This window comes from Diplotaxodon limnothrissa, linkage group LG17 (genome assembly GCF_057381915.1).
Source record: "Diplotaxodon limnothrissa isolate DT_005_m linkage group LG17, D_limnothrissa_male_GT1.1, whole genome shotgun sequence".
In the NCBI taxonomy this organism is placed as follows: Eukaryota; Metazoa; Chordata; class Actinopteri; order Cichliformes; family Cichlidae; genus Diplotaxodon; species Diplotaxodon limnothrissa.
In genome coordinates this window covers 8,409,597-8,424,426 of record NC_140612.1, presented here as the reverse complement: position 1 = coordinate 8,424,426, position 14,830 = coordinate 8,409,597, and the positions used below count along the sequence as shown (strand labels likewise).

General features: G+C 41.0%; 1 protein-coding gene across 1 annotated transcript in view; it reads left to right on the top strand.

The window, feature by feature from the left end:
• col24a1 (collagen type XXIV alpha 1) overlaps positions 1 to 14,830 on the top strand; it is a 90,716-nt gene that overhangs the window by 41,539 nt on the left and 34,347 nt on the right. The window contains exons 15-25 of the mRNA XM_085375375.1: positions 2,167 to 2,220; positions 2,325 to 2,369; positions 2,719 to 2,772; positions 2,953 to 3,006; positions 4,069 to 4,122; positions 6,599 to 6,652; positions 6,738 to 6,791; positions 8,532 to 8,576; positions 10,366 to 10,419; positions 10,909 to 10,953; positions 14,070 to 14,123. Coding sequence (XP_085231501.1) covers positions 2,167 to 2,220; positions 2,325 to 2,369; positions 2,719 to 2,772; positions 2,953 to 3,006; positions 4,069 to 4,122; positions 6,599 to 6,652; positions 6,738 to 6,791; positions 8,532 to 8,576; positions 10,366 to 10,419; positions 10,909 to 10,953; positions 14,070 to 14,123 — 567 coding nt within the window. The remainder of the gene's footprint in view (positions 1 to 2,166; positions 2,221 to 2,324; positions 2,370 to 2,718; positions 2,773 to 2,952; positions 3,007 to 4,068; positions 4,123 to 6,598; positions 6,653 to 6,737; positions 6,792 to 8,531; positions 8,577 to 10,365; positions 10,420 to 10,908; positions 10,954 to 14,069; positions 14,124 to 14,830) is intronic.

Below are 14,830 nucleotides of genomic sequence, written 5' to 3'. Positions count from 1 at the left end.
CAGCAATCTGGATTTGATCGAGCCTCGAACCAATTGTCTTCCCCACGTGGCGAGCAGATAGCGGTTTGGATGACGTTTAACCACCTGGCAGACAGGCTTCATCTTGACAGCAGTTTGAGGAAAGGCTCTGTGTGGGATGTTGATGTACCCTGTTGTTTCAGCTCGGCCAGTGGACTCTGGAGTTTTTGGGTGGGGGCAATGGGGGAACATTTTCTATCTGTGCTTTCCCCCTTCTTTCAGTGCATCATTTTTCATGTGTCCACTGTTAAAAGCCTCTTTTGATGGAAGGCATGTGATTTGTGTGTGTCCTCCTGCGATACCACAGCGGAGCCTCAGCATCAAACACTGACCTTAAGGGGTCCAGATGGACTTATAGTTTAAGCCACATGTCTTTGATGATGCAACATAGACAGTATTCTGTACTACTTATTACTGATTTTGTGCATATTGGTCAGACCGACACATTGATTGTTTTTAGTGGTTGGTTCTTTAATTCTTTTAGGTTTGTTTTTCAGTAACATTATTGCTCTCAGGCCTTTTCTGCAGACGAGTGGTGCAAAATTCTGGATTTTATTTTGGTTTTGTATCCATCTGTATTCACTATGCTTTTGTTGGTTGCATCAGACATTGCTGCTACCGAGCAAATATGGTATTGCTTCCACTATCTTTAGGCATAGAGGGGGAAAAAACCCAGAGTAACTTGTAACTGCTGTGTCTGTGGGAATAGTATAGCACGTATGCTCTCACACATACTTGTGCATATACAAATTGTTGTCATCACATCAGTGCTTCTGACTATTACTGCAGACAGGGTGAAAGCTACCTGAGCAGCCTGTCTGCTGTTTGGTCCAGCCACACTTTCTGGCCAGTCTCCCCTCACCTCTGTCAATTAGAGTGGATTGACTGTTGGGGCCTGGCAACCCAAACCGCTGCAAAACAACTGGATACTCTGCCAACACTGCTTATGTTTCTCATAGGGTTGTGGCAAACAGGAATGTGCTGCATGTCAATACAATGTCAACAATGGATCAGAAATATTTTGTGCAAAACTGCCATTCACTATCAAACAACAATGGACTCATATTACAAGTACTACGTGTGTGTATTTGTGATACATATTTGTGATTAGGGATGGGTATCGTTTAGGTTTTATCCGATACCGGTGCCAAATCGGTACTTTTGAAACGGTGCCGGTGCTCAAACGGTGCTCAAACCGGTGCTTAAAGAATGGAGAACACAAAATTGGTCCAAAAACCTCTCATGTTCAGCTGTTTTTTGTAAAAATATAACAATGTTAGCCTTTTCTGCAGCTATGGGGCATATATGGTATCACTCTTGGCTGGAAGCAGTGCTTAAACAATGGAAAAAAACACAAACTTTGTCCTAAACCTCTCATGTTTAACTGTTTTCCACTTTTTCTTTGGTCATTTTAGCCTTTTTAGCCAGGGTGAAGGGAGTATCTGCCATCAAACAAGAGGACATCCGCATGTAGCTATGATGATGTTTGCTAGTTCACCTTACATGCATTAATGTAATAACGTGGTTAGCCTACTCAACGTAAATTAGCTACTCACGCAGAGAAGAACGGCTGCTGCCACCATCATCCGTCATCATTTCTGCTACACTGGCAGGGCTAGGGGCCAGGACTCTCCTCTTCGTGTTTTTGGGGGATGTTGCATAACAGGCAACCCACCCGCAGTAGATGTGCTCGGTGTGAGGTCTCGCAGCAAGCTATCAAATACGGCGCATTTCTGGGCTTTTAAAAAAAAAACGCTATGCGTCGCCAGGTGTTTCATCGGATTTGAGGTGTTACCTCCTTTGACAGTATCACAGTATCAGCTTAAAGCACTTGTTGCAGGCTGCTGAGTTTGCATCTTTTGCTATGAAGTACAGCCAGACTTTTGACCGCTTCGCCTTGGACATTTTTAATCTGTAGCTCTGCTCTAACAGAACGTACGTACCTGGCCCCGCCTACTATCCTCGGAAACGTAAAATGATTGGCTAGAATCTAAAGTGTATCACAGCTCAGGAAAAAAAAGCACCGAAATAAAGCACCGAAATGTGCGCTGCTTTTCGGTCTGGTTACTACCGTTTATGTCAGAACCGGACACCGGTACCCATCCCTATTTGTGATACATAAATTCCACTGTGTCCTTCTCTTCGCAGGGAGACCCAGGGCCCGAGGGACCACGAGGACTGCCTGGTATGGTGGGACCTCAGGTGGGCCTGATATTTGCTTCTACCATTTTTTTACATCTTAGGAGAATCCTAAGTGATTGAATGTTAAACTTTTCCTTCCCTTTGTTCCGCTCCCTCTGCGACAGGGCCCAACAGGACGAGCCGGCCTGCCTGGATTGAAAGGTGATAAGGTGATCTAAATATTTATATTATTGCAGTGCATCTGTGTGTAATGTGTGACTTGGACGTACTATATAAGATCCTTGTGACATTTTGCTAACACATCCAGCAAACTCAGTCCTATGTATTAGTGTTTAATCATTTTTTCATGTTAAACGCTGATATTGCTCCAGTGGTTCTTTACAGACTCTTCATTTGCTTTCACGACATTGAACTCAACCTATCAAACTAAATTTTGATAGTGCTGGTGCATTAAACAGCCTCTGTATAGTGTGTGCCGTTTTTTTGTTTGTGGTTTCTTCAGATTATTGCGGCAGTGCAGTGTTGTGTTATATCTCTGTTTGATACTATGAAATCTAGGGTGAAACCGGACAAAGGGGCGAGCCAGGAGAGATGGGGTACCAGGGGGATAAGGTAAGCATCCTTACAAAGCATAGCACGCCATGTGACCATGCAATGTGTGTATCTGCTGTTACCAATAGGTTCTACCTGTGTTTGCTCCATTACGGTACATAGAGATTGATTAAAAAACAAGAAAAGTCAACCACAGACTTTGTGAAATCAACTCAAAAATGGTGTGTGTTTGTCTTTCAGGGTGCTGCTGGTGCACCTGGTCTTCCTGGGCCCAGAGGGAAACCAGGGCCACCGGTATGTCTGTGTGAGTGTGTCTGAGTGGGCAAAGTTACTCATGCTTGGAACATGTATTTGCATGTTCGTGGATGTTTTGCCATGCTTTTTGGATTCAGTTTATTTAGTCATACTCAGAAAACATTACCTTTATCTTAGATTTTCTGGGAGGGGAGATTCAGTGATAGGAGATAAATGTGAAATTAATGTCTTTAAACAGCTCTGGGTTTGCTTATCAGCACAAGCAACCATTAGAGCAAATTAATCTCTTTTAAGTTAAAACATTACAAATTCCCTGCAGGATGATATCTAAACAAGTCACGTAATGAGAATAATGACATTGTTAGCCCAGTGTAAAGAGGAAAGAAAAGACAAAAAGCTAACATGTAGTTAGCAGTCTACATGATTAAAGGGTTTTTGCTATTTCCTGTCATATGTATACTGTTACAGTGCTGGATAATTATATTAAACACAGCCAGTGCTAAATAAAGAGGTTAGCATGTGTAAACGTAATCCCTTTGGCTCAATCTTTGGTTTCAGGTGGGTTTTTTCAGCTCTTGTCTCTTGCCAGCCAATCAGAGATAAGTTGTGGTTTCAGCAAACTGCTGCATCTTTGACTTACTAAGAACTGTTACTGAAGCGCTTAGAGCGATTATTCCACACCAAACCCAGACTGGTGCCCAGCTGTCTGTAATATTAGTGTGTTAACATAATGGCAGGAAAGTTGCACAAGTTAAACGGCTATCTGTAGTGAATCAAAGCAAAGAAACAAACATTTAAAATGGAGTGACAGAAACTGCTTGGAAAATCTTTTGTCAACCACAGATTAGCAAATATGAAGTAACATTATTAGTCTTTATTGGCTAATTTTTTACTTTTTACTTTCTTTTTTTATACCCTGTCCTGTCTGACAGTTATAGCAAGCAGAATCATGATCTGAGTGCTTTAGACTCTCTGTAGGATCCCCTTGGTGATCTAACATTTGAATACATCATCAAAGTGGTGTCAGTGACTTATTTCGGGATTATATCCGCACAACACAAGAGGAGCAAATTGTTCATGTCTTTCTTCTCTTTTCGTCAGGGTAAAATTGGAGAAATGGGTGTGACTGGATCACCTGGGCCTCCAGGACCAGAGGTAAGGCATACATGGTTGTGCATTTTTTCATCACAATTTTCTGACAGATACTTACCAATGCATATTAACAAATATATTTCCTCATATGTGGAGTCCCCCAGCACTTAATCTTGGACCAATTTTGTTTTCTTTATACATGTTTCTTAATAGTTTCAAAGGAATCTCTTACCATTGCTATACAGATGGCACACAGTTGTACATTTCTGTTAAGCCCTAAAACCTTAACAGCATCTCCCGTCTCAGTGAATGCTTCTCTGCCATTTCTAAGTGGATGTATTCAAATTTCGTTCATCTCAATCCTGGTAAAACAGGTTCTTGACAGTTTCTCTAAGGAGATCAGTCAGCAACGTTAGAAATCTGCATCTTTGCACATCTTTGAACGACGTCTGAGTTTTGCATCTTGCATCTCAAATCTCATCCAGTCATGTTTCTTTCATTTAAGAAATGTTGCAAAAATCAAAGACTCATTCTTTTATCTGGAGCTTTTAATATACACTTTAATTTTCTCCCACCTATTACTGTCAGTCACTTGCATCTCTCAGTCCTCCATAGCTCCTCTCCAGATGGTGCAGAACATAGCTTTTGTTAGCAGCCTTGCTGCTATCTGACGCTCACCAATCACAGCTATTATTGCTTCCGTTTGCTGGGTCCAAGTGACATTCAGAATCCACCTTAACATCAAATTATTAACATATAAAGCTCTACATTGACTGGCTCTTGCTTATATCAGAGCGACTGACTTCTTATTTTTACAGGTTAGTTTTCCATTCATATTTTCCCATTTATGTATCTGTATGTTGGAACATGTATACTTATGGTTAGCTTTTATTCAAACTGTGACACACTTAGTAACTCTGTGTTTTGAAAATTATTGTACAAATAAATTATTATTATTAATATTTGTTGCGCTTGCATGAAATAAAGGGGAGTCAGAGGCAGCTACTGTTAAAAACATGATCTTCACTGAGGCCAGTATTCAGCAGTCCAGTATAAAGTATGAGAAGGTCAGAGTAAAATGTTTCAGCTTTTGTCTTCTTAAAATATTGACTGTAGTATCTGACAGCATTTCTTTTTTTCTTTTTTTTTGCTGTATTTTGGTTCAGTTGAGTATGCTGACTAAAGTAAAGACAGATTGAGGTACAGCTACTTTCCTAATAGAGTGTGTAATGCAATGGACACGTTGCCAAGAGAGTGCTTCTTTTATGGCTGCTCCAAGTCAAACTTATGATAATGCAAAGACAAAGACAGCATAGGGGGATAAGGTAGCAGGTAGCAGATATAGGATTTAAGCTAAATCCATGTGGCTGTAAAATAAGTATTTTCATTCACGGTGCATATACTGCAAATGCTGGCTCACCTTAGATTCGAAGGGATTGTTATGGTTGTTATTCCGTTTGCTTTCACACCAAATTATCTACCAATTTAGAAGATAATGAACAGCTTAATATAAATCTTAAAACAGAAACGGATGACTTCACAGAGTCTTATACTGCTGAGTGTGTCTGTGTGGGCAAAGTCGCTCATATTAGGTACATGTATTTGCATGTTTTGTCATTCTTTTGTTCCTTTTTTGGGCTGAGTTTATTTATTCATACTCAGAAAACATTATCTTTGTCATTCATAATCCCTGTAATTGCTAAAAATTGTAATTTGATGTTGATTTGAATTATTAAAATTGGCTATAGATGCTCTGACAAATAGAGACTGAATTGGTTTTTTTGTCATGGAAGAGGCAAGTAATTATTTTACATTCTTTAATTTTTTAAGTCAATAATCGACTTGCTTTGCTTAAAACGTTGTTGTTGGGGTTTTTCGTGATAACTGTATTAGTAGTAGTTCCATTAAAAGCTTAAAAACAAGCGTTTTACTAGAGAGAAAGAGCAGCAGCGTGGGATTGTTGTTGGAGCTTTTCGCAGGCATCAACTCATCTGACTACAGTTTGTGGTTAAATTAAAAACTCCTGAATACGTACTTGGAAAATCTTCTCTATGCTATGCTAGCTCTCCCACTAGCAACAACATAGCACTGAACTGAATGTAGCACATTATCTTGCTAGCCACAAGCGTTTCTAAGTCAAAACTATTACATTTCCACAATGTTAATATGTCCTTAAAATTTTCCTGCTCTGTCATGGTCTGCCAGCACTCTGTCTTTAGGTGTTATGCAGAATATCTCACCTTCTGTTAAAGTGTTTGTTAATACTGCACAGTATGTGAAACACATCGACAATGTCAAAGTCAAGCTGCCCAGAATTGCTACGTCATCAAAGGTCACAAAGGCTGCAGCTCGCAAGCACATTTTATGAGATGAGTGATTGTGTCATGGCAGGCTTGCCTGAGGGAGAACATTAGCTCAGCAGCAATCCATCATTATTTTTATACAGTTCTGTCTTATACAGGTTAATGCAGAGGAATCAAAACATTTGGCTTAATAATAATGTTCTATAACAATATTCGTTCTCTCCTGAATTTGCAAGGGGTTTCCTGGGGACATTGGAGCGCCGGGCCCAAACGGACCACCTGGTCCAAAGGTACAACGGCATCTCTTTTTCCACTCTCTCGATCCATCCACTCATTCATTAATTTCATCCAGTCATACATTCACCTGTGTTTCAGGGTTTGCAGGGTGAGAGAGGACCCCAGGGTCCGCCAGGGCCTAAAGGAATACAGGTGAGACAATTTGACACCTAACTTATCTTTCCAGGTTCTCAATTCACTCAGAGAAGAGAAGTGGAAACTATAGCTCACTGAGGAATTTCCATTTGATCAGGCAAGATGAATTAGCACACTCCCTCTCATTTAACATCTATTCATATTTCACAGGTATAGCTCAGATCTCAGTTTTTTTCCCCCTGCTATATCTCTCAGGGCATGTTCCACCAGGTGAAGTCATGATTCACCAACAGGTGCTTATGAAAACAAGGCTGAAATGTTTTCCAGCCCTGTAAATAGAAACAGAATCCACTGGAAAGTGTAGAGCAACACACAGTTTTCTATTGTGCTTAATGTTGGAATATTGATCTGGCCTCCATACACAACGGTGTAGAGTTGGCTAATGTATTCTTCTGTCACACACGGCAGAGTACGCAGACAAAGGTTGTTACTGGTGGTGGTCAGAGGGCCCGGTGGCGCCTGTGTCCGGCAGCCTCGCCTCTGTCAGTGCGCCCCAGGGCAGCTGTGGCTACAATGTAGCTTGCTATCGCCAGTGTGTGAATGTGTGTGTGAATGGGTGGATGACTGAATGTAGTGTAAAGCGCTTTGGGGTCCTATGGACTAGAAAAGCGCTATACAAATGCAGGCCCTTTACCCAAAACAATGATGTTGAGAAATAACAAGATATATACATTTTTTCTCTTTATTTGAGTAAAATTTAAACCTTTTCATATCCAGTTTGCAAGACCTTGTAAGAAACTAAGATGGACACTTTATTAGGTACACCTGTTCAGCCTCTCATTGAAGTAAATATCTAATTAGCATGCCACACAATGCTTTTAGAAATGTAGGCACAGTAAAAACAAAAAACCACTGAAGCTCAAACTGAGCATCAGAATGAGGGAGAAGAGTGGGTTAAGGCCAGATGAGCTGGTCTAAGTATTTCGGAAACTGCTGGGATTTTACACACTATGGTTTGTAAGAAAGAAAAAAGAAATCTAGTGAGCGGTGGTTCTCCTGCTGACATCAGACAACTGCAGAATCATCAGATTTTCTGTAGGTGGTATGACCGGGAGTTTTGCTGAAAGTCTGAGGTGTACAGAGTAAACAGGAATTAAGTAAGCACAGCCCCCTGTGGAGTTCCTGTACTGTAGACAAGGGAATGTGCCGACATCACCAATTCAGACAGAATTGCCTTCATCTGTTAGCGATAATGGATGCTCAGAGGGGAAATGTTGCATGCAACAAAAAAACATGGGTAGGAGTAACACGGTGCTACAAGATGACCCCAGAGTTGCTGGCACAATGCTACAGTGGAAATCACTGCACAGGGACGTTTGATCATTAATAAGGGTTTTCCACTTTTTAAAGGTTTGATGGCTCACTTTTGATTGAACCTATGCTTAAAAAATGACTATTAGTCATTAATCATGATAATAATAATGTTAATAATTAATAAAAAGAAGCCCTGAACCATCATGGAGCTGAAATCATTTACCACTAAGAATGGGGAAAAAAACTCTCCAATTGTTATCCTTGCACATGCTTTCTAAATTTTGTTAAAAGAAGAAGTGATACATCAGTGTGCTAAACTTCCTGGTATTATGTAATATAATAAAAATATAAGTTCTAACATCTGTTTGTGAAGAGACATAAATGCTTTATACAATTTTCAAATCAGTGTAACACGTTTTTATTTACAGCTTTTCAGAAACATGCCTTTGGAAACTTTTGATTGAACAAACTTTGTTTCTGCAGGGCGACGAAGGACCACTCGGCCCACCCGGCGGGCCAGGCCCTACTGTAAGAACTCCCAAATTCATACACTGAATTTGCACTCAGCCGCACACGTACAGTGGGGCAAAAAAGTATTTAGTCAGCCACCGATTGTGCAAGTTCCCCCACTTAAAATGATGACAGAGGTCAGTAATTTGCACCAGAGGTACACTTCAACTGTGAGAGACAGAATGTGAAAAAAAAATCCATGAATCCACATGGTAGGATTTGTAAAGAATTTATTCGTAAATCAGGGTGGAAAATAAGTATTTGGTCACCTCAAACAAGGAAGATCTCTGGCTCTCACAGACCTGTAACGTCTTCTGTAAGAAGCTTTTCTGTCCCCCACTCGTTACCTGTATGAATGGCACCTGTTTGAACTCATCATCTGTATAAAAGACACCTGTCCACAGCCTCAAACAGTCAGACTCCAAACTCCGCCATGGCCAAGACCAAAGAGCTTTCGAAGGACACCAGGAAAAGTATTGTAGACCTGCACCAGACTGGGAAGAGTGAATCTACAATAGGCAAGCAGCTTGGTGTGAAAAAATCAACTGTGGGAGCAATCATCAGAAAATGGAAGACATACAAGACCACTGATAATCTCCCTCGATCTGGGGCTCCACGCAAGATCTCATCCCGTGGGGTCAAAATGATCATGAGAACGGTGAGCAAAGATCCCAGAACCACACGGGGGGACCTGGTGAATGACCTGCAGAGAGCTGGGACCAAAGTAACAAAGGTCACCATCAGTAACACACTACAACGGCAGGGAATCAAATCCCGCAGTGCCAGACGTGTTCCGCTGCTGAAGCCAGTGCATGTCCAGGCCCGTCTGAAGTTTGCCAGAGAGCACATGGATGATACAGCAGAGGATTGGGAGAATGTCATGTGGTCAGATGAAACCAAAGTAGAACTTTTTGGTATAAACTCAACTCGTCGTGTTTGGAGGAAGAAGAATACTGAGTTGCATCCCAAGAACACCATACCTACTGTGAAGCATGGGGGTGGAAACATCATGCTATGGGGCTGTTTTTCTGCCAAGGGGACAGGACGACTGATCCGTGTTAAGGACAGAATGAATGGGGCCATGTATCGTGAGATTTTGAGCCAAAACCTCCTTCCATCAGTGAGAACTTTGAAGATGAAACGAGGCTGGGTCTTCCAACATGACAATGATCCAAAACACACCGCCCGGGCAACAAAGGAGTGGCTCCGTAAGAAGCATTTGAAAGTCCTGGAGTGGCCTAGCCAGTCTCCAGACCTCAACCCCATAGAAAATCTGTGGCGGGAGTTGAAAGTCCGTGTTGCTCGGCGACAGCCCCCAAACATCACTGCTCTCGAGAAGATCTGCATGGAGGAATGGGCCAAAATACCAGCTACTGTGTGTGCAAACCTGGTAAAGACCTATAGTAAACGTTTGACCTCTGTTATTGCCAACAAAGGTTATGTTACAAAGTATTGAGTTGTATTTTTGTTATTGACCAAATACTTATTTTCCACCCTGATTTACGAATAAATTCTTTACAAATCCTACCATGTGGATTCATGGATTTTTTTTTTCACATTCTGTCTCTCACAGTTGAAGTGTACCTCTGGTGCAAATTACTGACCTCTGTCATCATTTTATGTGGGGGAACTTGCACAATCGGTGGCTGACTAAATACTTTTTTGCTCCACTGTAACTCATGCTAAGCCTTTTGTAGGTGGTTCATAAGGATGAATCACCTCCGACTGGATGGAATAAAATAAGCTTTGCCATCATTCGATCAGCATTTATACTTACGTTCACGTGTATGTGTCTGTCGACCTTTAGGGGAGACCTGGAAGGAAAGGCCATATCGGTGAACCTGGCTCCGAGGGTTTACAGGTGAGATCCCATCACTTAATCACCGTATACGTAAGTGCATGTTTGTGGCAATTTCAAATGCCACATGACATCATCATCTCACTGAAAAATCGTAAGTGTTGTAAAAATGGCGTTACATTGTAATATAGTCAACTGTAGACTTTTTCCCTACTCTTTTATTTTTTATTGGCTGTAATGTGGTATAATAAATTTAGTATTATGTACATCAAGATTTTATTGGTCTCATGCTTTCCTCCCCTTGCGAGGTGCTTATTGCCTAGACTTATAATGCTGTAAACATGCCCTTAATTATGAGAGAGCTGCAGTTTATTCTGGAGTTTGTTTTTCTCCAAAAAAACATCTTCATACATGATGGCAATCATACATGTAGTCCCATGGTCTATGTGTGTGATCTTTTTTGTACTTGTAATATCCTGTGAGAACCAAATCAGTGATCTGTTTAACTACAGGAAGCTAACCAGCACATTGTCTGATGTTTACTGCTTGCAGGGAGAGAAAGGGGACATGGGAAATATTGGAAAAGTTGGACCACAAGTAAGTTTCTTTCACACCTCTAATGACATTAGCTAACAGATGGTGTACTGTGGATTAGTAGTTTTCCATTGGATCCCTTTATAGAGAGTGCAGGGCTGTGGTATAGCTTTTATTAGATTTATACTGATGAAGTGCTTCCAGTAAATTAACTGTTCTCTGTGGCAACTGTGGAAGTGGTTACAGGAACACATTCTCATGCATCACTATTTTACTGACCTACTTTTGAGGCTAAGAAATTTTGGATCTCTCTTCTTGCGATCCAAATACCGTACTGTTTTTAAATCAGAATTGATGGAACTTCTCAGTAGAACAGATATCCTCTGTGGAAGTGATCTCATTTGTGTTGTCCATTTTTTTTATGGCTCAAAGCCTGTAAAAGCCTTTTTGACACGCTGTTGTGCATGAATCATACTTACAGAGAAATTGTTAACACAGAAATGTTGGACTGTTTATCGATTACCCAAAAACATCTGTGTCAGGACTGGTTGTAAAGAAATCAACTAACTGCAAAAATCACACTTTCGTGCGTCTGTCTTTGGGTTTTATACTTGACACAGATACTGTAGAGAAATGCCGGGACATAATTGTAAGATTCTCGTACGCACGCAACTGTTCTGACCATTCAAAGTATGCTGGTCTTTCCCGGAGGCCCCTTAATGCTAATATTTGCATTCTGTGCATAGTGGAGGCAACCAAGTGGGACTGCTGGACTTTGTTGCAGCACTGCACATATGAGAGCAGTTACTGAGTAGAAGGGCCTTTGAAGCCAAACAGGAACCATGGGGCTCTGCAGAGTGGAAAAAAAACCCTCTAAAACATATGGAGGGTCTAATGAATGCCATTACATCACTTTCCAGATAAATTAGATATCTAAGATGCTTAAAAAAAAGAAAACTTCCAAGCCCTGAGTCGATCCAAAGGGGTTTCAGTCAAACTGTCTTCACTGAGTGCATCTATATCACCCTAAGGCAGTGGTGTCAAACATAAGGCCCGGGAGCCAGAATTGGCCTGGCAAACACTCCAATCCGGCCCACTGGATGGATGTCTTTGGAAAATGGGAAGGAAGGCTTTTAAATGTATTTTCATAAATTTTACAGCCTGTCCTATTGATAAAGAACTCCTCCACAGTCATTCATAGTACAGTAATGAAGTAACAGACAAAATTACAGTTCCTGTTTTTTTAGTATCTACTGCAGAAATGCGGGGGTTTATTTTATTTTTTTATTACTTTCTATCCAAAGTAAAATAAATCAATAAAATAGAACATTTTCTATAAATTAAATAAAAAAGCTGCCAGAACTTTTTCTGTAACTTTACATGTGCAGTTAGACTATTTTACACAGTCAAAAAGGAGTCTGGGCTGCCTAACATTAAATTGGGCTGCATGCGGCCCATCATGTAAAATGAGTTTGAAATCTATGCTCTAAGGCCTCCCATAAACTGTTCTCAGTTTAATTTTGAGTTTTTAAGATCATAGTTTGGCTGATTTGAGGTTATCTGCTGATTGTTCTGTTTTCATCTCAGTCTCCACTTCACAACTAACTTCACCTATGTTTTGTGCGTGTGTGTGCGCGCGTGTGTGTCACTGACTCAGTGTACTCACATTCATTTAAAGATCCTTCTTAAAAAGAATTTCTTATTAAAATCTAACTTTGGCTGTATTTCCTCCTTGACTGTAAGGTCTTATTAATGCTGTGGCTCAGAGACCAAATGGCCTTAAAAACATTGCCGTTAAAGCTCTCCTGTCAAGGCCTCACATGGAAAAACTTTTGAAGCCATGTCTTTCTGTTAAGTGATACAGGGCACCACAATATCCTGCTTCACATCCCAATTAAGAGATTTGAGGTCAATTTAAAGCCCCCCCCACCCCCCCCAGCCCCCACCCCAAGGTCATAATACGAACTTTCAGGCTGTTAGCCTGTTAGGCCCAGACAAATGGAGAAAAAACATTTTAAAAAAAGTGTCTGTCATCATGGTCTGTTTCTTGTCTGCCACTTTGGTCTAAGCCTCGGACTCTCTCCTTCCTCTACATTTAGAGGCATACATATATGTGTCTGTACGGTGAAAGTAAGAACAGCACTCCCAAGGAGTCTGTGTCAGTGTGTTAACTGTGTCAGTCATGGGAACCACACAACAGCCACAGCAGCAGACTGACCACAATGGCTTTAGTGGTTGGCCGGCGTGTTCTGCTGTCGGGCAATCGTTTGAATTATTACACAGAAATCTGGTGTTGCAATGCATGCACTCTTAATCCTGAGGCTTCAGTCTGATTTGTGATAATTGCACATCTCACATCGTTCCTTCCTGTTTATTCTCACTTTACATACTCGCATATTTAGAAACCCGAGGACAAACTTTTTTTTTTTTTTTTGTCAAATCAGCCACTGAGACATTTTGCCATTTTACTCCAGATTATCCAGTGAAGCAGCTGGCACCGCTTCAAACTATAGCACCCCCACCCCCCACTCTCCCGTCCCAGCATGACTAAACTGGAAATGGTTAAGCTCTTCTAATAACTTCCATATTTACATTTTCTGGTGGTTCCCCCACAAGGAGTCATTCGCAAAATAGCTTTTCTTGACGCTGAGTGCAGTGTGAACGTAGTACGTGTGCCACTGCAATTGTGCGATTAAAAAATGTGTTATTTGTTACTTTTTTTTCTTTTTCTTTTTTGCCAGACAACAGTTTAGTTTCAGCAGTCACAACAAGGTTGCAGCCATTTGTTCTGGCTTTGTTGAATAACGGCCCAGTATCAATACCACATGGGTTGTGAAGTGGATTTGGAATTAATATTGTTATAGCATGGTTACTGGCACATATTGATGTGTTTACTTTTCCTTTGTTTCTCTCAGTGTTTTTAGTTAAGCACTATTTCTAGGAAAAACTCGTGAAAGTCGAGATGGTAAAAATGATCTTCACCCCTTCAGGTTTCTCTTCATCTTTGCAGCGCCTGCATTTTTGCTTATGTAAGCATTAGATTGTAATTTATGACCTCTCACATTCCAGGTGTCATGACTAGTCGGGAAGTAACCCTTAGATGAATGAAGATTGGGTTTTTGCGCAGATATAACTTCTCGTGATGTGTTTCTGTTTAACGCTATCCCTCTCCTCTCCAGGGTCCAGCAGGCCTGATTGGGATAGCTGGGGTGATAGGAGTTCCTGGTGAAAAGGTGAGGTGTGTGTTTCTCTGTCATTAGGCTGTCAGACAGCATGAGCTGCCTGCCTGTCAGTGGCAGACCTATATAATTAGGCCATGGCTTGAGGCCCACGAGCCCCAGAACACGTGCTTGTATAAACACTCAACACTCTCACATCCTCATCCATAACAATATTGTCAAATCCACATCACCACTATTTCCTTTAAACCCTCCTGCACTCTGCCGAATGTCAAGCTATAATGAAAGTGAACATTATACTCTTTAGACAAATTTGCTTGTCTACGGATGTTAGAAACTCCCAAAATATAATTGTTTCTGACACAGTGCTTTTTTAAAAGTTATTTTTCCACCTCAGCTTATGCCGAGTAAACGTGCACAGCATTACACACCTTTTTAATCTCTGTACAGTAAATTGTTCCCTCCCTCTATCTCAACCTGCAGCCCCTTTTCCTTCCTATCCAGAAGGCCCGTTTGTCAGAACATGTTCTTGTGGTGGGAAGCCATCTGCTTGTCAGATTCTTGCTTGTCCTCCTACTCCTCTTACACAAAAATCCTCCTCCTGGTTCAATCTGTCATCACCAGCTGTACCCTGACAGCCTAAAAATTCTTTTCACATTAGATATATGGATAATATTTGTTTAATACTGCTCTAAGTATTTCCAAAACAGTTCCATACGAATAGTCTGATCCCTGTGTGAGACAAGGTGGAATAACAAGTG